The 23,741-nt window shown below is 45.9% G+C and overlaps 1 protein-coding gene across 1 annotated transcript in view; it reads right to left on the bottom strand.

Moving 5' to 3' along the window:
* Window positions 1-23,741, bottom strand: part of OBSCN (obscurin, cytoskeletal calmodulin and titin-interacting RhoGEF) — a 178,955-nt gene that overhangs the window by 110,064 nt on the left and 45,150 nt on the right. Inside the window, 7 exon segments of the mRNA XM_017883818.1 lie at window positions 515-790; window positions 5,224-5,499; window positions 9,818-10,093; window positions 12,364-12,639; window positions 19,028-19,303; window positions 22,446-22,721; window positions 22,899-22,914. Of these exon segments, the coding sequence (XP_017739307.1) occupies window positions 515-790; window positions 5,224-5,499; window positions 9,818-10,093; window positions 12,364-12,639; window positions 19,028-19,303; window positions 22,446-22,721; window positions 22,899-22,914 (1,672 nt within the window).

Below are 23,741 nucleotides of genomic sequence, written 5' to 3'. Positions count from 1 at the left end.
CCTGTCTCAAAAAAACAAAAAAAAAAAAAAAAAAAATTTTCCAAAGGGGGTTTTGGACACAAAAAATTTTAAAAAAAAGAAAAAAAAAAAAAAAAAAAATCTATCCAAAGGGGAATTTGGACACAGAACATTTTAACATAATGCAAAAGGAAATCCTGCAGGATCATCCCCGAGGGAGGGATGTCTGGCCTACCACCAGCTCATGCATTAGATAGGACCAGAGTCCTGGACACTTCGGGACATCAGTGGTTTGGAGAAGGTACTGGGAAAATGTGACCCAGCATGTCTGCATGGAAACACCACCCAACATGGACAAGGAGGGCTGTGACCCTTCTGTTCACCCCCTTCCCACTAGGCAGCCCAGCTCCACCACAGGCATAAAAGTAGGAGGTGAGAGGATGGGAGAAGTTGAGGGATGGAGTCTAATGGAAAGCACACTGAGTCAGCAGTGGTTCTACTCCAGTCACAGCAGCAGCTCCAAACAGGGCTCACTCAGCATCCCCAAAGTACTGACCTGTCACGTGCAGGTGGAAGGAGAGCCGCTGACCCCCAGCCTCGCAGCTGTATTCCCCAGCCTCTGTCTGGCCCACGTGCTGCACCACCAGCCTCCGTGTGCAGCCCACGGCTTCCACGCGCACTTTTGAGCTGGAGCTCAGCTTCTTCCCGTCCTTGTACCATGTCACCTCCGTCTGGGCCTGGGCCACCTCGCAGCTCAGGGTGGCACTGGCCCCCACCTCAGCCTGCAGCTCCCTGTGCGCCGGCTGCTCCTTGGCAAACACCACCTTGGGCTCTGGGGATGGACAAGGAGCAACACACAAGGTCAAAGATACTGCCCAGGTCAGGAAGACCACCCTAGGGTAGGAGGGTCTGGATGAGAAAGTAGGAGAAACAGAACCTTCCCAAGCTCTGCACTGGCAATGTGGCCAGGAGAAATCCCACCACCTCCCAGCACAAGAATCACACTTTCTCCATCCACTCTGCACGGTGCCATGGGCTGTCCCAGGCAGGACAGCAGTGACAGACTCCGTGCACGAGCTCCTCCAGTGCAGGGACTGGGGTCCTGATGCCTGCACAGCTCGCTTCACGGATATACCAGCGTTTCCCCACGGGACTGCAGGGCATGTCCTCACCGCAGGGCCCCAGAATACTGAGGTTCCCAGTCCTGCCACTGTCAGGAGGGTCAGCGTTGGCCTCTGCGGGGAAGGCCTGGGCTTTGTCATGCATTGCCTGGTGACATGCAAGGTGGAGCCCTTTCCACCACTTCTGGTCGTTACATCAGCTCTTCTGGGGTGTCACTCTTCAGGCTTCTGTCCAATTTTCAATAGCCTTTTCTGTCTTTTCCTTCCTTATTTTTAGGAACTCTTTATATATTTTAAATGCTAGCAAATGATAACTGTGTATTTGTAAACATCTTACCCATGTCCTTGACCTGCCTTTTCACTCTCAAATGATGTCTTGACAAATTAAAGTTGTAGTTTTAATGTAGTTAAATATACCATTGTTCCACTCTGTAGTTTTAAGAAATCTTTCCTTTCCCTGAAGTTTTCAGCAATCTATGTTATCATCTAGGGGTTTTATGGTTTTACCTTTTATACTCTGTGGCCTCTAACCTCCCTGGAACTTACTTTTTAGTGTGAAATAAGTTACTAGTCTAGATTTTTATAAGGTTAAAAAATCAAAGAACCATTTTTTTTTTCAGAAGATCATCATTTCTCCACTGCCTGTGCAGGTGTGAAGGTTAAAAAAAAAACACACACAAAACACAAAAACAAAAAAACAAGAAACAATAGGCCGGGCGGGGTGGCTCAAGCCTGTAATCCCAGCACTTTGGGAGGCCGAGACGGGCGGATCACGAGGTTAGGAGATCGAGACCATCCTGGCTAACACAGTGAAACCCCGTCTCTACTAAAAAATACAAAAAACTAGCCGGGCGAGGTGGCGGGCGCCTGTAGTCCCAGCTACTCGGGAGGCTAAGGCAGGAGAATGGCGTGAACCCGGGAGGCGGAGCTTGCAGTGAGCTGAGATCGGGCCACTGCACTCCAGCCCCGGCAACAGAGACTCCGTCTCACAAAAAAAAAAAAAAAAAAAAAAAAAAAAAAAAAAAAAACAATAAAAGGGGAACCACGGGATTTGGGTCTGATCATGAGCTCACAATTCTGTCCCTTTGGTCTGACAACTGTCCTTGTGTTGTGCCTGGCTGTCTCCATTCCTGCAGCTGATTGGTTCTTAATATCTGGTAGACAAATGCTCACAAGTGGCTCTTCAAGAGTGTGTTACTCCACTTGGCCTTCAGAATCTGCTTCTCAACCTTCACCTCCCCAAAGAAAAACATTTGCTTGGGTTTTGACTGGGTGTGAACATATTTGAGTCTTCCATGGGTTTCTATCAATTTATTTAGGTCTTCTTACTGTCTGCCAAAAATGTTTCACAATGGCCAGGCACAGTGGCTCACACCTGTAATCCCAGCACTTTGGGAGGCTGAGGTGGGAGGATTGCTTGAGTTTGAGCCCAAACTGGGCAAAATAGTGAGACCCTGTCGCTACCAAAAAAATTTCCTAAAAAATTAGCTGGACATGGTGGTGCATGGCCTATAGTCTCATCAAGTCAGGAGGCCGAGGTGGGAGGATCTCTTGAGCCCACCCAGGAGGTCGAGGCTGCAGTGAGCCATGATTGTACCACTGAACTCCACTCTGGGTGACAGAGTGAGATCCTGACTCAAAAACAAAAATGTTTGACAATTTTCCTCCACTGAGATATTAAACATCTTTACTATACTTGATGCTTTTCATGCTCTTGTAAATCTTTCAAAATTTCACAACTGTGTTGCTAGTGTGTGTGTGTGTATGTGTACATACATACATATATACGTGTATTCTGCATGTTGAATTTCTATGTGATGTTTCTCAACTCTCATATTATTTGTTATTACTTATTATTTATCTCTCTATCTTTTGGATTTTCTGAATTGACACTCATATCATCTGTGAATCCCACTTAGGTTTTTCTCCAAGTGTTATACCTTTTCTTTTCCTTTCCTCCTTCCTCTGCTGTACAGTGCTGAATGGAAGTGGGGATGGTTGGTTTCCACGTGCTGATTCCTATCTCAAAGGCAAAGCTTTCAAGGTGCTCTTTAAATATGCAGTTACCTGGTGTTTTCTGCAGTACCATTGACCAAATTAAAGAAGGACACTGTATAATTTGTTAAAAATTTCATGGCATGAATTGATGCTGAATTTTATCAAATATTACTTCTAAACTTTAATATTAAATTTAATCAAACACTGTACTCTGTATTTATTAAGATCACATAACTTTTTCATTGCATCCAATTACATCATCCTTTACATAGATTTGCATGTTTCTAAAACTAAACCAGCCTTGCATTCTGGGACTACATCCTTCCTTAGAGGGTCTTGAGAGATAGCTAAATTCAGTTTGCTAATATTTTTTCTTGATATCCATAATGGATTGGTCTAAAATTTTAATTCTTGTTAACATTCCTTGTCATATTTTGATATCCATATTGTATTTCTTATTTTTCTTTTTTTTCTTTTTTGAGACAAGAGTCTCAATCTGCTGACCTAGCTGGACTGCAGTGGCGCCATTATAGTTCACTGTAACTTCAACCTCCTGGGCTCAAGCAGTCCTCCCACCTCAGCCTCCCAAGCAGCTAGGACTTACAGGCACCCACTACAACACCCAGCTAATTTTTAAATTGTTTTTCAGAGACAGGGTTTTGCTGTGTTGCCCAGGCTGATCTCGAACTCCTGAGCTCAAGTGATCCTTCTACCTTGGCCTCCCAAAGTGTTGAGATTACAGGCATGAGCCACTGCCCTAGGCTATATCATGTTTCTACAAGACTATCTGGAGAGTATATCTGCTTTTCTGTTCCCTAGTAGAAGAATCTGTATGAACATAGAATAATTTATTTCCTAAATATTTAGTATAATTTAGCAGTAAAGCCACCAGGCTTATGTCTTTTACTATGAGCAGATGGTTTTCATGGTTCCATTTTTTTAAGTTTCTAGGACTACTAGAGTTATCTATTTCTCTTTGTGTCACTTTTGATATATTTCTAGGAACTGGCCAAATTGTCAATATTTTTCAAATTTATTACTACAAAATTTATTACCACAAATGTATTTCTATAAAATAATTTGTCATATTCTCTTAAAATCTGACAAACATACAGAGTGAGGTTTTGGGTGTATATACAACCCCCAAACCACTCTATGCTGATGCAGTAACAAACTGTTATATGGTGGCACCTAGAGGTCAGTGTAGGATCTACAGCCGGGGTTACTAAGACTATCTTAGTGAAAGGAAAATAAATTTGTTTCTCAGACTTCTCTATGAAGCAGCCATGGAGGCTCAAACACAGTAACCATTAGGAAATTCTATAAAATAAATACACATAACAAACAGAGGCTGCTACGAAGGGAACTCGCCTTTGACAAAGTGTGGTGGTGTCGCCTACTCTACTTATTCTTTTCTATTTCTGAATCAAACTACAAGGAGAACACTGACACCAAATACTCCAACTGAGGACAAAAAGAAAACATGCTTTGTCTTAGAAACAGTATTCTAAGCCCATGGATGCACTGCACAGGCACGTCTCCACTGGGGCACCACTCCTTACGATTCACACAATCATAGCAAGTCAGGGATCTACATTTTGTAACATATGGGAAGAGGGAAGAGTGTCTCTCCTCCTCTAAAACTATGATAAGCCAAATTTTAGTTTTGGGAAAATTCCAAGGACAATCTGGTGACTGAAAACTCCCATTATCTTGTTTGAATGAAATGGAGGCAGCTCCCCTTCCCCTGGTGAGAGCCCTACACTCTGTGGGGTGAGGATGCGGGAGCTGCCAGACATCCAACAACAGCACATTCACCTCTGTGCATGTGACAGACGCCGGGTTCACCTCAACCCCCAGCTCCAGGGGCAGTGAGACTCCTTGGACACCAAGAAAACCAGGAAGGTGCCCGCAGGTGTGACTGAGAACTACCAAGTACAAACACGTCTCCCGTTTTGCAGGAACAGGCCCTCTCCCACCCAGGCACACCCCTCCCTTGGCCCAGCCACAGGGGTGGAGATGGGAGTGGGAGGATGGGTAGCCCAAGACATGAAGGCTGAAGGAAAGTGCACAGAGATATGCTAGGACTATGAGCCAGAACCACCATCACCTCTAAAGAGGCTCCTAGGGCCCCCAAAGCACTGACCTGCCACGTGCAGGCGGAAGGAGAGCCGCTGACCCCCAGCCTCGCAGCTGTACTCCCCAGCGTCTGCCTGGCCCGCCTGGTGTACCACCAGCCTCCGTGTGCAGCCCACGGCCTCCATTCGCACTTTCGAGCTGGAGCTCAGTTTCTTCCCATCCTTGTACCACGTCACCTCTGTCTGGGCTTGGGCCATCTCGCAGCTCAGCGTGGCACTGGTCCCCAACTCGGCCTGCATCTCTCTGCGCACTGGCTGCTCCTTGGCAAACACTGCCTTGGGCTCTGGGGAAGGCAGGGATGCACAGGGTGACCACCACCATCTAGATCAGGAAGGCAGCACTGGGGAGAGAAGGCCTGGACAGGGAGGTGGGAGGGAGACAACTTCCCCAGCCTCAGGTTCTGCACTGGCCGTGTGGTCGGGAGAAGCCCCACCACCTCCCAGCACAAGCAACACAGTTTCTCCTTCCATTCTGCACTGCACCATGGGCTGTCCGGCAGGGCTGCCATGACAGATCCTCCAGGGCAGGGACTAGGGTCCTGACACCTGCACAGCTCCCCTCATGGATGTGCCATGGTCTCCCCAGGGGACTGTGCAGGGCATGTCCTCACCCCGGGGCCCCAGAGTCTAAGACTCCCACTCCTGCCACTGTCAGGAGAGTGAGCTCTAGCCGCTGAAGAGAGGGCCTGGGCCTCCTGTGGCTTCCTGGGTCCCTGTCAGGAGGACTGTCAAGCTGAGTGCCTTCTGATGGTTTGGGGATGGAGTCTTCGCTCTTCTGTGGTGTCACTGTTAAAGTGTCTTGCCCAATTTTCTTTTCTTTTTTGAGACAGGGTCTCACTCTGTCACCCTTGCTGGAGTGCATTGGTGTGATCATAGCCCACTGCAGGTTCAATCCTTAGGCTCAAGACATCCTCCCACCTCGGCCTCCCAAGGAGCCTGAGACTACAGACATGCATCACTATGCCTAGCTCTTTTATTTTTTATTTTCTAGAGGTAGGGTCTTGCTATGTTGCCCAGACTGTTCTCAAATTCCAGGGCTCAAGCAATCCTCCTGCCTTGGCCTCCCAAAGCGTTTGGGTTACAGGCATGAGCCACCACGCCCAACCCCAATTTTCAGTAGCACTGTCTTTTACATATTTATTTTTAGGAACTTCATATACTTATAAGCTATGTATGTTACAAACATCTTCTCCATCTCTGTGCCTTGCCCTTTCACTCCTGTATGAAGGTTCTCTGATGAAATAAAGTGATCAGTTTTATTGCAGGCAAATAATCATTCATCCTGTGTGGCTAGTGCATTCATGTTCTGTTCAAAACATCTTCTATTACCCAGAGGTCACCAGATAATCTATATTATCTATATTATCTGGTAAGAGCTGTTCTACCCACACATTGAGTTGATTTCTTGTATTGGAAGGTAGACACCCAATTTTATTTTATTTTTGCGAACAGTTAATTGTCTTAGCACCATTTGTGAGAAGATCACCCTTCCTCTACACCTCCTCCTAGCACCAGGGTAAAAAATAAAGAAAGGGAGGAGGAATCTGGTTCCATCAAAGCTGTTTTGAGCTCAGTATTCAATTATTTTGGTCTGTTGATCTCTTTCTGCCTTTGGGTCCAGGTATCTGGATCACCACTGCTTTAGAGGACACCCTGCTGTCTGGTACAGCAAAGGCCCTCACACTGTGTTCTTCAAGGGTAGCTTGGCTCTGCTTTGGCCTTTGCTATGCGCTTGTCAGTATTCTCTCACCCAACAGAACTACGGTTGACTGGGATTTATACTTTCAGGTCTTCCACAGCCTTCTAACCATTTATTGAGATATTTTTTACTGTCTCTCAACAATGTTTAATAATTTCCCCCCCACAAACCATCTAAAGATCTTTTGTTAGGCTTGCAATTGGTAACTACAAGACTTTGGATGGTACTGGAAATCTCTTAAAACATTATTTTCCATCTACTTGTTTCTGGTACATGGATCTAGAAGTGTTTTCTGTATATTGATTTTTTTATGTGATAACCATTCCCAAATGTCTTACTAATAATTAGGGGTTTTTTTGACTTTCTAAATTAATAACCATATCGTCTGTGAGGTGCATGTTTTATTTTCCAAGTTTTACACCTTGTACTTTCTTCCTCCTCTGTCTGCTATACAGTGTTGGAAGAAGTGGTGATGGATGGAGTCCTTGTCCTGTTTCCAATCTCAAAGGCGACACTTTCAAGGTTTCATGTTTGTGTAATGTTAGCTTGTTTTCTTTATACTATTGCTTATGAAATTAAGGAAAAATGTTTTTATTTAGAGTTTGTTAAGAATTGTATGACATGAATTGATGCTAAATTTTTCCAAATATTTTTTGCATATTTATGATGTTATATTTTATCCAATGCTTTTAGTCTCCTTATTGCGGTAATCACATTCGTTTTTCTTTCAATCTATTAATGTCACATTTTGTACTGATTTTCAAATGTTTCTCATGTTAAACCAGTCTTGCATTACTGGACTATGACTTTTGTCATTGTGTGTTATCCTCTTGATAAATTGCTGAATTCAGGGTGCTAATATTTAGTTTAAGATAATGAGCTTTGACACTGATAAGAAATTGGCCAATTTTAATTCTTCATATTCACCCTGTCAGAGTTTGGTATTAATGATATTTACCTACATAAAACGAGATAGAGCACTGAGGTCCTTTTTCAATACTCTAGAGGAATGTCTATGAACATGGAATAATTTCTTTCTATAATATTTGGTACAGTTTACAGTAGAGCACTGGGGTAATCTTCTATGAGAAGATTATTTGTTGCATTTCTATAAAAGGTTATAGGACTGTTCAACTTATCTATTTCTACTTTTGATACAGTTTTGAAGAAATTGATCAATTTGCCAAAACTTTTCAAATTTACTTGCATAAATAATAGGGCCGGGCATGGTGACTCACCCCTGTAATTAGAGCACTTTGGGAGGCCAAGGCAGGTGGATCACCTGAGGTCAGGAGCTCAACATAATGGTCAACATAATGAAACCTTGTTTTTGCTAAAAATACAAAAAAATTAGCCAGGCATGGTGGTACGTGCCTGTAGTCCCAGCTACTCTGGAGGCTAAGGCAGGAGAATCACTCGAACCCAGGAGGCGGAGGTTACAGTGAGCCAAGATCACACCACTGCACTCCAGCTGGGGTGACAGAGCGAGACTCCATCTCAAAATAATAATGGCATGTTCTCACATAACAACATTTCAAGTACCTACAAAGTGGGGTTTCTGGCATCTATACACCCCCACAAACTCCTAGATGCTGATGTGACATCAGTGTTAAGTGTCAGTACCTATGAACAAGTATGTGACTGCACTCCATCTCCATCCAACAAAAGACTCTCTTACTAAAGGAAAATAAAGCTGGTTCTCAGATTTCTCTATCAACTAGCTATGAATTATTAGAACGGTATGAAACACATACTGCTTTATCTGTCAGTGGCTGCTGTGTAGTAATTCATCTTTAAAATGTGTGTTGATGTAGCTTGATTTGTTTATTCCTCTTCAGTTTTAAATATACGAAATTAAACTAAGGGAAGTTCAGTCACAGAATGTTCTGACATAAGAGCAAATGAAAACAATATACACTTTCAGAAGATACTTCCAAACCTCACAGTGGTGTATCGCAGTCCAGATCCACCAATTCCCAGCTCTGTATTTATTCTGTGGGCAGTATAATAAAAACAAGCCGGGTGTAGTGACTCATACCCGTAATCCCAACAGTTTGAGAGGCCAAGGCAGGTGGATTGCTTGAAGCCAGAAATTTGAGACCAGCCTGACCAGCATGATGAAACCCCATTTCCACTGAAAATACAAAAATTAGCCAGGTGTGGTGGCAGGCGCCTGTAATCTCGGCTACTTGGGAGGCTCAGGCAGGAGAATTGCTTGAACCCAGGAGGCAGAGGTTTCAGTGAGCTGAGATCGTGCCACTGTACTCCAGCCTGGGTGACAGACTCTGTCTCAAAAACAACAACAACAACAATAAAACAAAAAAACCCAGGATATAGATTTTGCCACATGTGGGTGCACAGAGATCTTTTATGCCCATAAGAAAGATGAGAAGAGGGTCCCCGAACACCTAAAACTTGGATAATCCAAAGTTCAAATCATGAGATAATTTCAAGAATGATTGTGTGGCTGAAATTTGCCCTTATCCTGGTTCAATGGAATTCAACCATCTCTCCATAGGGAGAGCCCTCAGGTCGTGCTGGTGAGGCTGGGTGCAAGCTCTCAGATGGCCTCAGGTGAGAGACATCTGGTCTACTTCAGCCTCCTGTAGCAGCCTCCTCAGTTCCATTGAGCCAAAGGGCTGGACACCTGGGAGCACCTGTGGGTTCTGACTGGGTGCTGGGAATATGTGAACAGCATTACTGCCTGGAAACACAACTCACAGTGTCTCCTGTACATGCTCATCCCTTCTGGCCAACTTCGGGCCAGCCATGGGTAGGAAAACGGCAGCTAGGATTATGAGAGACTTCCAGAGATGAACTCTAATGGAAAGAGTACTACGATCTATCAGCCAATCTCATCATCACCTCCACACAAGGTAACTCAGCATCCCCAAAGCATTGACCTGCCATGTGCAGGCTGAAGGAGAGCTGCTGGCCCCCAGCCTCACAGCTGTACTCTCTGGCATCTGCTTGGCCTGCCTGCTGCACCACCAGCCTCCGTGTGCAGTCTGCAACCTCCACATGCACTTTCGAGCTGGAGCTCAGCTTCTTCCTGCCCTTGTACCACGTCACCTCTGTCTCGGCCTGGGCCACCTCACAGCTCAGTGTGGCACTAGCCCCTGCTTCAGCCTGCACCTCCCTGTGCGCTGGCTGCTCCTTGGCAAACACTGCCTTGGGCTCTGGGGAAGGCAGGGATGCACAGGGTGACTACCACCATCTAGGTCAGGAAGGCAGCACTGGGGAGAGAAGGCCTGGAAGGTGAGGTGCGAGGGACAGATGCTCTCCAGGCTCTACACCACCGCCTACCAGCACAAGGAACGCAGTTTCTCCATTCATTCTGCATGGAGGATCTGTCATACCCCCAGGGCACCCTGCAGAACAGTAGCATGTTCCTGTCGTCCCTGCTGCTTGGGAGGCTGGTCTCGAATGCCTGAGCTCAAGCCATCCTTCTGCCTCAGCCTCTCAAAGTGCTGGGATTACAGGTATGAGTCACTGTGCCAGGCCTGATGCTAAATTTTATCAAAGAGCTGTTCAGAATTTATGATGTTAAATTTTATCAAACTTTTCTTCTGCATTTATTCAGATAATCATATTGTTTTTCTCTGTCAATCTGTTTGACATTTTCTGATGTTTTGAATATTGAACCAGTATAGCATTTCTAAATTATGCCTTTTATCATAGTGCATTTTCCTTTTGACATACTGATCATACCACTTTGAAAATATATTGTTGAAGCATTGGCCTGCATATCCATAATGATTGGCCTGTAATTTCAAATCTTTATACTGTTCTTATCATAATTGGTATCTATGTTATGCCATCCACATAAAACAGATTCAAGAGTGTATCTTCTCATTCTATTCTCTGAAAGGATCTCTAAGAACATGAAATAATTTGTTTTGAGGATATCTGGTATAATTTATCAGTAGATCCACTGGGCTTAGATCTTTTATAAAAATATTTGTATCACTGGTTCCACTTAATTAAAAGCTACAGGACTATCTGAGTTGTCTGTTTCTTCCCGTGTAACTTTTTCATATAGTTTTCTCTAAGAAAGTGGCAATTCTCCAAAACTTATAAAATGTATTACCATTAATTTATCACACTCTCTTAACACAATATTTTAGAAAGATACATAGTGGGCTTTTTTGGTATCTATACACAACTACAAATGACTATATACTGATAGAATGCCAAGCTCTCAAGGGTTGGCATTTGGGAGTCAATGTAGTACCACAATCTTTTTCTCTCTGATATTTAGCCTGGTTTTTTTGTTGTTGTTGTTTTTGTTTTTATTTTTTTTTTTCCAGAACAGGGTCTCACTCTGTCGCCCAGGCTGGAGTGCAGTGGTGTGATCATGGCACACTGCAGCCTGGAATTCCTGGGCCCAAGTGATCCTCCTGCCTCAGCCTCCTGAATAGCTAGGACTACAGGCATGTGCCACTTCATCCAGCTAATTTTTGTATTTTTTTGTAGAGACGAGGTCTTGCTATAGCGCCTAATTTGGTCTCAAACTGCTGGGATCAGGCAATCCTCCTGCCTCGACCTCCCAAAGTGCTGGGACTACAACAGTCTTGAGCCACTATGCCCAGGCCAGACTCTCTTAACAAAATATATACATATCTTAGGTGTGCTGAGATAGCTTAAGCTCTTTCTTCCTTTCCACTGCTAAATTCATAAATCAGACTCCAAGGGGGAATTCTGACTCAGAACGCTGTAACTAGAGACAAAAGGAAAGCCAGATTACCCTTAAGAAGAGCACTTGGAATCTGCAATTGTATCCCAGGGGCACAGTCACCAGCCCTCTGGGCTGGGATTTTTTGCACAGACACTGCAAGAAAACAAGGACCGAGATTTTGCTACATATGGGTTCACAGTGAGCTTCTAAAGCTTCTAGGTCCATGAAAAAAAAAGGAAAGAGTCTCTGGGGACACCAAAAGCTTTGATGCTCCAAAGTTCAGTCTGGAAAGAATTCCAAGTGGGACTGCTTGGGCAGAATTTCCCCTTATGTGGTTCATATGAATTCAAAATGTCTCTCATGGGCTAGAAGCCCCACATGGTGCTGAAGGGAGGCAGGCGGGAGATACTGGATGATAGAAAGGACACCCCACTTTCCCAAGGGAGGTACCTGGTCCACCTCAGACCACAGGGCCAGACAGCACCAGGGGCCTAGACACCAAAGAGCATGGGGGTTTGGGGTAGGGGCTCAGTGTGATGAGGCTGCACTGCATGGGAACGCCGCTCCAAGTGCACCACAGGGCCTGGCCCTCCCTGTACCCTCCCATCCGGCCAAGCCTGGCCCAGCCACGGGCATGAAACTGGGAAGTGAGGGCATGGAGAAGTGGAGAGGTGGAGTCTCATGGAAAAGACACTGGGGGTCGTGAAGTCCATCAGCCAGTCTCATCATCACCTCCACACAAGGTCACTCTCCATCCCCCAGAGTACTGACCTGCCACGTGTAGGTGGAAGGACAGCCGCTGGCTCCCTGCCTCGCAGCTGTACTCCCCAGCATCTGCCTGACCCGCCTGCTGCACCACCAGCCTCCGTGTGCAGCCCACGGCCTCCACATGCACTTTCGAGCTGGAGCTCAGCTTCCTCCCGTCCTTGTACCACGTCACCTCCGTCTGGGCCTGGGCCACCTCGCAGTTGAGTGTGGCGCTGGCCCCTGCCTGGGCCTGCACCTCCCTGTGCGCCAGCTGCTCCTTGGCAAACACCGCCTTGGGCTCTGGGGAAGGCAAGATGCACAGGGTGACCACCACCATCTAGGTCAGGAAGGCAGAACTGGGGAGAGAAGGCCTGGAAGGGGAGGTGCGAGGGACAGATGCTCTCCAGGCTGCACCACCACCTCCCAGCACAAGGAAGCTTCTCCATCCATTCTGTACAGTGCCACAGGCTGTCCTTGGTGGGGTGGCTGTGACAGATCTTGCATGCACGAGTTCATCTGGGGCAGGGATTGGTGTCCTGATGCCTGCACCCTTCCCCTCATGAATGGAGCAAGGGTCTCCCCATGCGACTGTGCAGGGCGTGTCTTCACCACAGAACCCCAGTCCTGAGGCTCCCGCTCCTGCTACTGTCAGGACGGTCAGCTTTGGCCTCAGTGGGGTGTGTCACTGTGGCTTTCTTCACTGTTCTATGGCTCACAGGGCTGAGCATCTTTCTAGAGGATTGGCCATTCCTGTTTACTCCTCTGTAGTGTCACTACTCAATTCTATCCCATTATTAACAGCACTGTCTTGTCTTTACTCACTTTAAGGCAGCAGTCCCCAACATTTTTGGCAGCGGGGACCAGTTTCATGGAAGACAATTTTTCCACAGATGGAGGTCTGGGGGACAGTTTCGGGATGAAACTGTTCCACTTCAGATCATCAGGCATTAGATTCTCATAAGGAGCACAACCTAGATCCCTCCCATGCACAGTTCACAATAGGGTTCATGCTCCTATAAGAATCTAGTGCTGCTGCTGATCTGACAGGAGGCAGAGCTCAGGCAGGAATGCTCACCTGCCACTCACCTCCTGCTGTGTGGCCCAGTTCCTAACAGGCCACAGAACACTACTGGTCCACAGATTAGGGGGTGGGGACCCCGGCTTTAAGGTCTTCTTTATATATTTAAATGTTAGAGAGGTCAGAATTATGTACTTTGTATCTTCCCTACCTGTGTGACTTGGGTTTTCATCTTTTATGGCTTCTTCTGATGAATCATACATTTTAGTTTTAATTTACTCAAATACATCGATCTTGTCCATTGTGGTTAGGGCATTCGTGTACTATTTAAACACTTCCTTAAACCCTAAATTCTATAGATAGCCTATGCTTACCGTCTTGGGGTTTATGGTTTTACCTTTTACCCTGAGGTCTCTAACCCACCAGGAGCTGACTCTCACACATGCTATGAATTACCAATATGCTTTAATTCTTCCCATATGTTTAAATGGTCCACACACTAGTTATGAAAACACTATCCTTGGCCAGGTGCAGTGGTTCACACCTGTAATCCCAGCACTTTGGGAGGCCAAGGTGGGCAGATCACGAGGTCAGGAGATCAAGACCATCCTGGTTAACATGGTGAAACCCCGTCTCTACTAAAAATACAAAAAAATCAGCCAGGCGTGGTGGCAGATGCCTGTATTTCCAGCTACTCGGGAGGCTGAGGCAGGAGAATGGCGTGAACCCAGGAGGCGGAGCTTGCAGTGAGCCCAGATTGCACCACTGCACTCCAGCCTGGGTAACAGAGCTAGACTCCATCTCAAAAAAAAAGAAAAGAAAAGAAAAGAAAAAAGAAAACACTACCCTTTCTCTATTTCTTGCACAGATGCCATGGTTGAAAAAAAAAAAGGGGGGGGGATGTCCAGAGATCATCGATGCATGGGACTCTCTGAGTTCACTATTCCATTTCTTTGTTCTGATACCTAACCATTCGTTGAAATCCATTGTCTTAATTACTGTAAGTTTATAATAATTTTCGACATCTGGTAGAGTCATGTTCATACCTTGATTTTCTTTTCATTCCCCCACAAAAAAAATTGTTTGGATCCTGATTGTTAATGAACATATTTTAATTTTTTCATGAATTTCTATCCATTTAATTAGATTTCTTAATTGTCTTGTAAAACATACAATAATTTCCTAGCCCCTCCCCAGGCTTTAAACATCTTTATTAGACTTTGAATTAGAAACATTGTAATTTTGATGCTACTGTCTTTTCCAATTTCATTTTGCAAACTGTTTAATGCTGTATATAGATACAGAAGTGTTTTCTGTGTGTTGATTTTTTTTTTTTTTTTTACAGGATAATCATTCTCAACAATGTTACTTAGTCTACTAAGTTCTCTATTGGATTTTCCAAGTGGATGGTCATATCATCAGTAAATTTCACTTTTACTTTTTCCAAGTGCTACGCCTTTTGCTTTATCTTCCTCCTTACCCTTATGTACAATGTTGGATACAAGTGGTGACACCGCCCTGTCTCCTCTGAATCAAACCTTTCAAGGTTCACTCTGAGTGGGATCCTAGTGGTGCTTCTGCAGTATCATTTATCAAATTAAGGAAGAACACTTCTATAAAGTTTGTTAAGAATCCTATGATAGCGCTAAATTTTCTCAAATATATCTTCTAGATTTTATCAAATACTTTTAATCTGCATTTATTGAGATAACTACATCATTTTTCATTCAATCTGTTAAGGTCAAGCTTATTATACTGACCTAATGCTTCTAAAGCCAAACTAGCCTTGCATTCTGGGACCAAGATCTTCAACAGAGTGCATTGTCTTCTTGATACGTTGCTGAATTCCATTTGCTAATACTTTGTTTATGATTGTGTTCTTGATATCGATAATGACAAATCGATACAGATTGGTCTACAATTTAGTTCTTCCTACTTCCTTTGTCAGATTTTGGTATTAATGTTACACTATCTACATAAAATGATGGCCTGGACGTGGTGGCTCACACCTGTAATCCCAGCACTGTGGGAGGCCAAGGCAGGTGGATAGCTTGAACCTAGAAGTTTGAGACTATCCTGGGCAACATGGCAAAACCCCGTCTCTACTGAAAAAAAATACAAAAAAATAGCCGGCACACATGCTATTTTTGTGCTGGTGGTGCATGCCTGTAATTCCAGCTTCTTGGGAGGCTGAGGTGGGAAAATCACTTGAACCCAGGAGGCAGAGGCTGCAATGAGCCAAGATTGTGCCACTGCACTCCAGCCTGGACAATAGAGTGAGGGCCTGTCTCAAAAAAAAAATAAAAATAAAAAATACATAAAATGGCATATGGAGTCAATCTCCTTTTACTATTCTCCAGAACAATATTCATGAATATGGAATAACTGCTTTCCAGAATATTTGAAACAGTTTACTAGAAAATTCTTGGATTTAAAATATTTTTTTACTACTGCCTCCATCTATTTAAAACTTATAGGACTATTTAAGTTTTCTGTATCCTCTTATGTGAGTTTTCATGTAATTTACTAGGAATTATCCAAATTGTCCCAACTTTTCAAATTTATTACATGAAATATCTTGTCATATTCTCCGAAAATAACTTCACAAATATATACAGTGGGATTTCTGTTATCTATACACATCCACATAACATTGATGCTGATGTAATACCAAACTTATGTGTTAGCACCCAGAGGTCACCATGGGACTTCAGCCCACCCCTATTTGGCATCAATACTCTCCCTTTTTTTTTCTGAAAGAAAATTAATTGTATTTATCAGGCTTCCCTATGTACCAGCCAAGGGAACACAGACATACACAGCAGCAAACACACTGGACTTACTGGTGAGACATTTGCATTTCAGAGGATGGGAAATAAATCTGACTAAAATTCAGGGACCTTCTACCTCAGTAAAATGTCTAGAGGTCCAGTGGTGTGGGGTCTGTCAAGATAGTCCTTCTAAGGTGAAGGATAAGTTGCTGCATTTGGCCCCTCCTACAACCAAGAAAGAGGCACAATGCCTATTTGGATTTTGGAGGCAATACATTCCTCATCTGGGTGTGTTACTCTGGACCATTTATCAAGTGACCCAAAAGGCTGCCAGTTTTGAGTGGGGTCCAGAACAGGAGAAGGGTCTGCAACAGGTCCAGGCTGCTGTGCAAGCTGCTTTGCCACCTGGGCCATATGACCCAGCAGATCCAGTGGTGCTTGAGGTGCCAGTGGCAGATATGGATGCTGTTTGGAGCCTTTAGCAGGCCCTCACAGGTGAATCAGAGTGGAGGCCTCTAGGATTTTGGAGCAACACCCTGCCATCTTCTGCAGGTAACTACTCCCGTTTTGAGAGACAGCTCTTGGCCTGTTAATGGGCTTTGGTGGAAACTGAACAATTGACTACGGATCATCAAGTCACCATGTGACTTGAACTGACTGTCATAACTTGGGTGCTTTCTGATCCATGTAGCCATAAAGTTGGGCATGCACAGTAGCATTCTATCATCAAATGGAAGTGGTATATACATGATAGGGCTAGAGTAGATCCTGAAGGCCCATGTAAGTTACATGAGGAAGTGGCTCAAGTGCCCATGGTCCCCACTCCTGCCACCCTGCCTTCTCTCCCCCAGCCTGCCCCAGTGGCCTCATGGGGAGTCCCCTATGATCAACTGACAGAGAAAGAGAAGACTAGGGCCTGATTCACAGATGGTTCTGCATGATATGCGGGCACCACCCAAAAGTGGACAGCTGCAGCACTACAGCCTCTTTCTAGGACATCCCTGAAGAACAGTGGCTAAGGGAAATCTTCCCAGTGGGCAGAACTTCAAGCAGTGCACCTCGTTGTGCACTTTGCTTCAAGGAGAAATGGCCAGATGAGCGATTATACACTGATTCATGGGCTGTAGACAATGGTTTGGCTGGATGGTCAGGGACCTGGAAGAAGCGTGATTGGAAAATTGAGGAAGAGATATGTGGATGCACCTCTCTGAGTGGTCACAAATTGTGAAGATATCTGTATCTCATGCGAGTGCTCACCAAAGGGTGACCTCAGCAGAGGAGGATTTTAATAATCAAGTGAATAGGATGACTCGTTCTGTGGACACCACTCAGCCTCCTTCCCCAGCCACCCCTGTCATTACCCATGAACAAAGCGGCCATGGTGGCAGGGATGGAGGTTACACGTGTGCTCAGCAGCATGGACTTCCACTCACCAAGGCGGACCTGACTAAGGCCACTGCTGAGTCCTCAATTTGCTAGCAGCAGAGACCAACAATGAGCCCTTGATATGGCACCATTCCTCAGGGTGATCAGACATCTGCTTGATGGCAGGTTGATTATATTGGACCTCTTCCATCATGGAAAGGACAATGGTTTGTCCTCACCAGAATAGACACTTACTCCAGATACGAGTTTGTCTATCCTGCACACAACACTTTGGTCAAGACTACCATCCATAGATTCACAGAACGCCTTATCCACCGTCATGGTATTCCACACAGCATTGCTTCTGACCAAGGCACTCTATGGTTAAAGAAGTGTGGCAGTGGGCTCATGCTCATGGAATTCACTGGTCTTACCATGTTCCCCATCATCCTGAAGCAGGTGGACTGACAGAACAGTGGAATGGCCTTTTGAAGTCACAATTCCAAAGCCAGCTAGGTGACAATGCTTTTCAGGGCTGGGGCAAAGTTCTCCAGAAGCTGTGTATGCTCTGAATCGGTGTCTAATATATGGTGCTGTTTCTCCCATAGCCAGGATTCACGAGTCCGGGAATCAAAGGATGGAAGTGGAAGTGGCACCACTCACCATCACCCCTAGTGACCCACTAGCAAAATTTTTGCTTCCTGTTCTCATGACATTACCTTCTGCTGGCTTAGAGATCTTAGTTCCGGAAGGAGGAATGCTGCCACCAGGAGACACAACAACAATCCCATTAAACTGGAAGTTAAGAATGCCACCTGGCCACTTTGGGCTCCTCCTACCTTTAAGTCAACAGGCTAAGGGAGTTACATTGTTGGTTAGGGTGACTGACCCAAACTATTAAGATGAAATCAGTCTACTACTTCACAATGGAGGTAAGGAGGCATGTGTGTGGAATATAGGCAATTCCTTCGGGCGTGTCTCAGTATTACCATGCCCTGTGATTAAGGTCAGTGGGAAACTACAACAGCCCAATCCAGGCAGGACTACAAATGACCCAAACCCTTCAGGAATGAAGGTTTGGGTCACTCCACCAGGAAAAAAATTAAAATATCTCTCGCTGACCAGAACCCAGTATGTGCTGCTGGGTGAGGGCATATGGTAGCTGCCAGAGCATATACTGAGAGGATATTCACAGAACCCCAGGAGAGAGACGCCTGGTCAACCTCAGAACCCAAGACAAGGGACATCGAGAGTCCCAGATGTCAAGGAGCACCAGAAAGGTTCTGGGCAGGTGCTGGGAACAAGTGACTGAGCATTAAAAAGTGCAAACATGCCTCTGGGTTTGCAGATACAGCCCCTCTGCCTCCCATGTACACCCCTCTCTCGCCCCAGCCACAGGGATGGAAATGGAAGCAGGAGGATGGGAAGCCCGAGACGTGAAGGCTGAAGGAAAGTGCACAGAGATATGCTGGGGCTATGAGTCAGAACCACCATCACCTCTGAAGAGGCTCCTCGGTGCCCCCAAAGCACTGACCTGCCACGTGCAGGCGGAAGGAGAGCCGCTTGCCCCCGGCCTCGGAGCTGTACTCCCCGGCGTCCGCCTGGCCCGCCTGCTGCACCACCAGCCTCCGTGTGCAGCCCACGGCCTCCATTCGCACTTTCGAGCTGGAGCTCAGTTTCTTCCCATCCTTGTACCATGTCACCTCTGTCTGGGCCTGGGCCACCTCGCAGCTTAGCGTGGCACTGGCCCCCGCCTCGGTCTGCACCTCCCTGTGTGCTGGCTGCTCCTTTGCAAACACCACCTTGGGCTCTGGGGAAGGCAGAGATGCACAGGGTGACCACCACCATCTAGATCAGGAAGGCAGCACTGGGGAGAGAAGGCCTGGACAGGGAGGCGGGAGGGAGAGAACCTTCCCCAGCCTCAGGCTCTGCACTGGCTGTGTGGTCGTGAGAAGCCCCACCACCTCCCAGCACAAGGAACAGTTTCTCCATCCATTCTGCACGGTGCCATGGGCTGTCCCAGGCAGGGCTGCCATGACAGATCCTCCAGGGCAGGGACTGGAGTCTTGACGCCTGCACAGCTCCCCTCACAGATGTGCCAGGTTCTCCCCAGGCGACTGTGCAGGGTGCGTCCTCACCCCAGGGCCCCAGAGTCTGAGGCTCCCGCTCCTGCCACTGTCAGCAGGGTCAGCTCTGGCCTTGGCGGGGAGGGCCTGGGCCTCCCGTGGCTTCCTGGGGCCCTGTCAGGAGGACTGTAAGCTGGGTGCCTTCTGATGGTCTGGGGATGGAGTCTTCACTCTTCTGTGGTGTCACTGTGCAAGTGCTTTGTCTGACTTTCAATAGCACTGTCTTTCTTTTACACTTCATTTTAAGATCTCTTTTTACATTGAAATACTAGAGCAGTGACCATTAGCATGTTAGAAATATCTTCCTTTTCTGTGTAGCTTGCCTTTTCATTCTCTTATGGTGTCTTCCAAAGAATCAAAAATTTTAATTTTAATGTATTCAAATATATCAAATGTGTTTCATTGTGATCAGGGCATGTATGTTCTGTTTAGGAAATCATGCTTTATTGTGAAGTCACCAGAAACATCTCTGTTTTCCTCTAAGACTTGTATGGGTTTCCCCGGGATTCTGACATCTCTAACCAACTGGAGTTGACTTTGTGTGTGGTTGAGATCCTGGTCTGATTTATTTCCCATATGGTTTACTGGTCCAAAATCTTTTTTTTTTTTTCCTTTTATTTTCTGAGACAAGGTCTCACTCTGTCACCCAGAGTGGAGTGCAGTGATGCAATCATAGCTAACCGCAGCTTCAGTCTCCTGAGTTCAAGCCATCCTCCCACCTCAGCTTCCCAAGTAGCTGGGACTACAGGTACATGCCACCACAGCCAGCTACTTTTTTTTCAATTTCTTTAGAGATGGGATCTTGCTTTGTTGCCCAGGCAGGAAAGCAGTGGCGTGATCATAGCTAACTGTAGCCTCCAACTCCTGGGCTCAAATGATCCTCCTGCCTCAGCCTCCCAAGTAGTAGGGACTTACAGGTGCACACCACCATGCCTGGGTAATACGACTTTCTTCATAGCATACTATTCTCTTAGTATATTGCTAAATATATATTAATAATATGTTGTTTAAGATTTTGTCCTTGCTATCCATAATAGGTTGGCCTATTTTTAATTCTTACTACTTTGTATCAACATCATGCTATCTACATGAAACAAATCAGAGAGTGCATCTCTTCATTGTATTCTCTAGAAGAATCTCCATGAACATGGAATAATTTATTTGCAGATTGTTTGGTACAATTTACTGTACAGTTATTAGATATTGCTTAGAAATTTCTTGGTGAAAACATTTTTTGTTACTAGTCCCATTTATTTAAAAGTTATAGGACTATCTGAGTTGTCTATTTCTTCTTATGTTACTTTTTATACACTTTTTAAGCAATTTAACAATTTGTTGAACCTGTTCATATTTATTACCAGTAAATAATTTGTCATACTCTCCTAAAATAGCACTTTAGAAAGACACATAGTGGGTTTACTGGCATCTATAACCACCCACAAACTACTGCCCAGTGGTAATACCAGACTGTCATGTGTTGGCCCCCAGGCATCAACATGGGGCTGCAGCCCACAGATCTCTGATGTGAAGATTCTCTTAATGAAAAGAAAATAAATGTAGTTTCAGAATTCTCTATGACCCAGTCAGGAAAAGCCACAACATAATTACTGGGAAATGCCACTGAATAAATACTTCTTTTGTCAGTCAGGGCCTGCTTGATATGGTTTGCCTCTGTGTCCCCACCCAAATCTCACCTTGAATAGTAATAATCACCACGCTGCAATGGTGGGACCAGGTGGGGGTAATTGAATCATGGGGTCAGTTTCCCTCATGCTGTTCTCATAATACTGAGTGACTACTACCAAGATCTGATGGTTTTATAAGGAGCTCCCTTCTTCACTTGGCACTCATTCTTTCTCCTGAAGCCCTGTGAAGAGGTGCCTTCCACCATGATTGTAAGTTTCCTAAGGCCTTGCAAGTTTCCTGAGGCCTTCCCAGCCATGCAGAACTGTGAGTCAATTAAACCTCTTTCCTTACCCACTCTCGGGTATGTCTTTATTAGCAGTGTGAGAACAGACTAATATATGCTACTATTGCATCTCAGTTGTATCAGTGCCTGGTGATGTCATATAAGCTACTTATTCCTTTCCAATTCTCAATTTAAAAATCAAGCTCCAAGGAGAATCTGACATGTTCTAACTAAAAACAAAGGAAAACAAGAGTTGTTTTTGGAAGAGAATTCCAGACCTCATGGGTGCATATCACAGGCTCGTATGTACCAATCCATGCTGCTGTTTTACTTGACACAGACATTGCAACAAACATGGATCTAGGTTTTGCTACCTGTGGGTGCACAGGCAACTTCCAGGTTCATGCAAAAGAAGGGAGAAGGTCCCAGGACATCGAAATTCAGATAATCCACAGTGTGATATTGAGATAATTCCATGTATGGCTGTGTGGCTGAAATTCCCCTTTCTCCCAGCTGAGTTAAATTCAAACATCTGTCACTAGGGAGAACAAGCATGCGGGCATGTGGGAGCTGCCAGACATCCAACAGAAGGAAATTCACATATCCCCAGGTGGAGACACCTGGTCTAACTTGACCACAGGGCCTGGTAGAGACAAGACGAAACACCCAAGGTTCTAGGCAGATGATGGGAACATATGGTCGAGTATTACTGCATATAAACACCATTCCAGGTATGCAGCAACAGCCCCTGTCCCTACACACATACCCTTCCCATCTGGCCTCGTTTGAACACACCAGTTATGAAATAGGAATTGGGAGGATAGGAAACCGCAGAGGTAAAGGCTAATGGGAAGAGCACCAGAGTATATCAACCAGTATCATAACCTCTACAAAGTTAGTACCCCTAAAGCACTGACCTGAAACATCCAGGTGGAAGGAGAGCCGCTGGTCCCCGGCCTCACAGCTGTACTCCCCAGCATCTGCCTGGCTTGCCTGCTGCACCACCAGCTGCCGCATGCAGCCTGTGGCCTCTACACGCACTTTCGAACTGGAGCTCAGCTTCTTCCCGTCCTTGTACCATGTCACCTCCGTCTGGGCCTGGGCCACCTCACAGCTCAGTGTGGCGCTGGCTCCTGCCTCAGTCTGCACCTCATTATGCACTGATTGCTCCTTGGCAAACACCGCCTTGGGCTCTGAGGGTGGACAGGAGGGGTGCACAGTCAGAAACACAAATCTGGGACCAACCCATTTCACAGGCACTGAAGATTCAGGATTCAGCAACAACAAACAACTAATGAAAGATATAAAGCCACAGACTCAAGATGTTCTACAATCCCAACCAGGATAGAGACAAAGGAAACCACACCTACGTTCATAAAAGAAATACTGGGGCGGAGCAAGATGGCCGAATAGGAACAGCTCCAGTCTCCAACTCCCAGCGCCAGCGACACAGAAGACCGGTGATTTCTGCATTTTCAACTGAGGTACTGGGTTCATCTCACTAGGGAGTGCGGGACAATCGGTGCTGGTCAGCTGCTGCAGCCCAACCAGCGAGAGCTGAAGCAGGGCAAGGCATCACCTCACCTGGGAAGCGCAAGGGGGAAGGGAATCCCTTTTCCTAGCCAGGGGAACTGAGACACACAACACCTGGAAAATCAGGTAACTCCCACCCCAATACCGCACTATAAGCAAACGGGCACACCAGGAGAATATATCCCACACCTGGCCGGGAGGGTCCCACGCCCACAGAGCCTCCCTCATTGCTAACACAGCAGTCTGCGATCTAACCACAAGCAGCGAGGCTGGGGGAGGGGCGCCCGCCATTGCTGAGGCTTAAGTAGGTAAACAAAGCCGATGGGAAGATCGAACTGGGTGGAGCTCACAGCAGCTCAAGGAAACCTGCCAGTCTCTGTAGACTCCACCTCTGGGAACAGGGCACGGATAAATAACACCAACAAAAAAGCAGCAGAACCTCTGCAGATGCAAATGACTCTGTCTGACAGCTTTGAAGAGAGCAGTGGATCTCCCAACACGGAGGTTGAGATCTGAGAAGGGACAGACTGCCTGCTCAAGTGGGTCCCTGACCCCTGAGTAGCCTAACTGGGAGATATCCCCCACTAGGGGCAGTCTGACACCCCACACCTCACAGGGTGGAGTACACCCCTGAGAGGAAGCTTCCAAAGTAAGAATCAGACAGGTACACTCGCTGTTCA

This window comes from Rhinopithecus bieti, unplaced genomic scaffold (genome assembly GCF_001698545.2).
Source record: "Rhinopithecus bieti isolate Rb0 unplaced genomic scaffold, ASM169854v2 scaffold_14404, whole genome shotgun sequence".
NCBI lineage: Eukaryota > Metazoa > Chordata > Mammalia > Primates > Cercopithecidae > Rhinopithecus > Rhinopithecus bieti.
Note: the sequence above shows the minus strand (reverse complement) of the source record. Positions and strands in the feature narration are given on the sequence as shown.